Raw genomic sequence first — 4,254 nt, forward strand, 5'->3', positions numbered from 1 at the left:
TTTTTCTCACGATTTCTATTAATCTAAATAATACAAAAGGAATTCTAAAACCAGTTTTCTACTTCACCCCCTATCCATCTCCCCCAACCCCCCAAACACGCACAAACACACTCCCCTTTGATACTTCCCCCTCTCCTACAAATGTCCATGAAGTCCGAGGTGGGAGGGAGGGGGAAAGGGTTAATCAAATGAGCTGCTGCCACTCAGCGCCAGGCAACCAATGGAGCCCAAAGATTGATTTACTTCCTGCTCAGATCTCACTGAAACTCTAAAGCTTCGCCAGCCTAATTTGGAAAGTTAGCCCAGCCTCCCGTGCGGCCATTGGCCAAGCCCGTGGCTGGCCAGGCCGAGATGTGCTGCAATTGGTCACCACATGTGCCGGTAACTCGCTCTTGCGGCTTTGGCTCCCCCCCAACCATAGATGTCAAAGGCTGAAGCTGCTCCCTTTGCCACATTATAACTAGTAGGGCATCCTCACCCACCATGGCCACAGCTGCCTCGAATCCCTACAGCATTCTCAGTTCTAGCTCCCTAGTCCACGCGGATTCTGCGGGGATGCAGCAGGGGAGTCCTTTCCGAAACCCTCAGAAACTTGTCCAAAGTGATTACTTGCAGGGAGTTCCTAGCAATGGGCATCCTCTTGGGCATCATTGGGTGACCAGTCTGGGCGATGGAGGCCCATGGTCTTCCACACTGGCCGCCAACCCTCTGGACCAGCAGGACGTGAAGCCCGGACGCGAAGACCTACAGCTGGGTGCGATCATCCATCACCGCTCACCGCACGTCGCCCACCACTCTCCGCACACTAACCATCCGAATGCCTGGGGGGCTAATCCGGCTCCGAACCCGTCCATCACGTCAAGCGGCCAACCCCTTAACGTGTACTCCCAGTCGGGCTTCACTGTGAGCGGCATGCTGGAGCACGGAGGGCTCACTCCACCGCCGGCCTCCGCCTCCGCACAGAGCCTACACCCGGTGCTCCGGGATCCCCCAGACCACAGCGATCTAGGCTCGCACCACTGCCAGGACCACTCGGACGAGGAGACACCAACCTCGGATGAGTTAGAACAGTTCGCCAAACAGTTCAAACAAAGAAGAATCAAATTGGGCTTCACGCAGGCTGACGTGGGGCTGGCGCTAGGCACACTGTACGGCAACGTTTTCTCACAGACCACTATCTGCAGGTTCGAGGCCTTGCAGCTGAGCTTCAAGAACATGTGCAAGCTGAAGCCGCTGCTGAACAAGTGGCTGGAGGAGGCTGATTCGTCCACTGGGAGCCCGACCAGCATTGACAAAATCGCTGCTCAGGGCCGCAAGCGCAAGAAGCGAACCTCCATCGAGGTGAGTGTCAAGGGCGTACTGGAAACGCATTTCCTCAAGTGTCCCAAGCCTGCCGCGCAGGAGATTTCCTCGCTGGCAGACAGCCTCCAGTTGGAGAAAGAAGTGGTGCGTGTCTGGTTCTGTAATCGAAGACAGAAAGAGAAAAGAATGACTCCACCAGGGGATCAGCAGCCACATGAGGTTTATTCACACACCGTGAAAACAGACACGTCCTGCCACGATCTCTGACTGCAGGAAGCAAGGAAGCGGCCGGCCGCACTGGGAGCAGCGCGCATTTCTCTTTCTCTCCCACTCTCTTCCTTTCACTTCAGCTTTATTATTGCTATCTAGAGAGATAGCAATAGCTAGATATAAAGATAGGGCTCTTCAGTCTCTCATCTTTTTTCTTCCTTTTTTTTTTCCAATAGGGGATTCTAACTTACACTAAGAAAGGAAACACACTCACACACGCATTCCAGCTTCTCAAGGCTGATATACAGTAGTGTTAAGCAGTTCAGGAGGGGACCTCACATACCCTGCCGCCAGGGCGACTGTTTCCTCCAACCTTTTCTGCTGATCAAAACATATTGTTTACTTTGAGTAAGGTTTGTTTGGTTGCTCCTCTCTTTAATGAACAAGGAGTGGGGTAACGTGGGGGTGGGGTAGGGATGGGGAAGGGGGGGTGGGAAAACAGATGTGTGCCTCTGAATAACCTTTCAGCGCCTTGGTTATAGCAGCTGTATTTCAGGTGAAATCTGTTTTACAATAGACTAGTTTTGCATTTTTTAAAACTTCTATAGCGTTTCTAAATGTCTGCGGTGTTTTACTACAAGCTGTACACAATATTTGTGAGATAATTTGTATCTAATCGGCCACTCCACATTATTGTTGCTATTATTATTATTCCTGCATTGAGCTGATGGTTTTCTAATTGCTTAAAAAAGGCAGGGGGACTGGAAGGAGGAGGGGAGGAGATGTCCACCCGTCCATCCACCCCCTATCCTAAATCTGCATGGAGAGAAGAGGTACAATGGAGAGAGTTGTTGATGATGGTATTGGAGATATATATGTAATTTTTCAGAGGGCACAATGCCTGGGATAGGCAGAATAGGCAAGCCTATTGGGTTTGCAAACCACAGCGAAGTAGGAGAGGCGATGTTGAAGCTTTCTGCCCTCCCTCTCGGATCTGTGGAGCCCTGGCAGGCTTCTACAGCGCAGATCCGGGTGCCATAAAAGGATTTGGCTGTGGCACCCGGCAAAAGAGATCAGCCTGCGGTGCGAAGAGACCTCCGCACCTACTGAAGTCCGGAATGCCTTCACTCAGAACTCCCTAAGGGCCCCATGCCTCACCAGGACCACTAGCGCGACTCCACCTTGGCCTTTGTAGGCGTAGGACTTTCTATTCACATATATTTGCTTTCGCTGGAGACGACTATCCCGAGACGCTGGCGACAGACTCACTGAGTGCCTCCCAATTCAGTTCACCTTCAGTTCACTACCTGCTCTCCAAGTGAGAAACCATGGGAGGGATGGCAAGTGGGGTGGTGGACAGGTGCTCTCTGCTCCGTGCAGAACGACAATGAAATGATTGGCAAAGGTCATACGGATTCTGGTCTAGCTTCGTACCACTTCCTCTCCGGTGTATACATACCGCTGTCTCAGAGTGGTTTCACGGGAAGCTGTCTCCGCGTCCCAGACAAGCACAGCTGGTAGAAGCCCACAGCGATGATTAAGCTAGATAGCGAGCGCCCTGGCGGCTCGGTTTCTGGGTTTTTGTTTGTTTGTTTGTTTGTTTCTGTTTTTTAATCTGTGTGTGCATGACTGCGCGTGGAAATGTGAGTAGATAGATGCGTGTATCCTATTACTATTTACAAAAACAAAAACTACATAAAATCTCTCTAGGCTGTGTAGAAATCCAAAAAATATACAGTTGTTCTGGCTTTATTGCTAGCTCTCCTGTCTACACGCCAGGTCCACAGGGCACCTCATTCTTAATGAGCACACATGTGCAGGGCCGGCCAAGCACCCAACACCCAGACACAGTCCGCGGGACCTGGCTGGGGGCTCCGCATGCCTAGGCTGCCTGCCTGGCCTGGCCTTCAGGTGCAGCTTTGGCAGACAAAGCCTCAAACTACCTAAAGACCAAAAAGCCCAGGACTCCTTGTGGAGGATGCGCTAGTATGGGCTTCCAGGCCTCTGGTCCACCGCACTGTGTCTCCCTCAGCTGCAGGTTGAAGAACATGTGTTAATTCAAATCCCGGACCCATTTTCTTTTTTGTGAAGCCTCTGCATTCTGTTGGTAGATGGGTTTTCGTTCTGGAATTTTTTTGTTTGTTTTGTTTTCCCTCACTGAGTTCGTGTTTTACAACTGTTAGGGTTTTTTGGTTTGAATTTTTTTTTTTTTTCTTCGCAGTTAAGCGCTCTGGTTCAAACCTGAGTTAACCCAAATATTTCTGCCGACTTTATAACTGTACAGTTTTGTATATTAAACGTTTTTGAAGTGATTAATTTAAAGAAAGATCATTTAGTTTATTCATTTAGTGACTGATGTATAATAAACACTATTTTCATTAAGAGTTGCTTTTTCAACTATTTTATTCAAATTGCCTATTGCAGTTGCCAGCAATTATTTATTTTCAATAAATTCTGCATTATGTTTAAAAGAAAACTGAAAGATGATTCAGGTGTCAAAAAGAAAACAATTCGCTGTAATGTTTGATGTGAACAGTTTTAGTCGAGGGGTTTATATTGATGCAATATTTTATTGTTGTAAAAGATTTAAAATAAAACATTTAAATAAAACATTTTTCCAAAAAAAATCGTTGTTTTTTTCTTTCTTTCTTCCTTTCTTTATTGTGTGGTGTGTGAAGTGAAGCATTTAAATAGAGACACATTTCTGGTGAGCACTGCATCTGCTCTGCTTAAGGTTAGAAA

At 48.3% G+C, this 4,254-nt stretch overlaps 1 protein-coding gene across 1 annotated transcript; it reads left to right on the forward strand.

Annotated features, from left to right (window-relative positions):
• Nucleotides 1-381: 381 nt before the first annotated feature.
• Nucleotides 382-1,930, forward strand: POU3F4 (POU class 3 homeobox 4). Its single transcript, XM_043569682.1, has one exon. The coding sequence runs from the start codon at nt 484-486 to the stop codon at nt 1,567-1,569; it is 1,086 nt and encodes a 361-aa protein (XP_043425617.1). The 5' UTR covers nt 382-483; the 3' UTR covers nt 1,570-1,930.
• The last annotated feature ends 2,324 nt before the right edge of the window (nt 1,931-4,254 follow it).

Source organism: Prionailurus bengalensis, chromosome X, assembly GCF_016509475.1.
Source record: "Prionailurus bengalensis isolate Pbe53 chromosome X, Fcat_Pben_1.1_paternal_pri, whole genome shotgun sequence".
In the NCBI taxonomy this organism is placed as follows: Eukaryota; Metazoa; Chordata; class Mammalia; order Carnivora; family Felidae; genus Prionailurus; species Prionailurus bengalensis.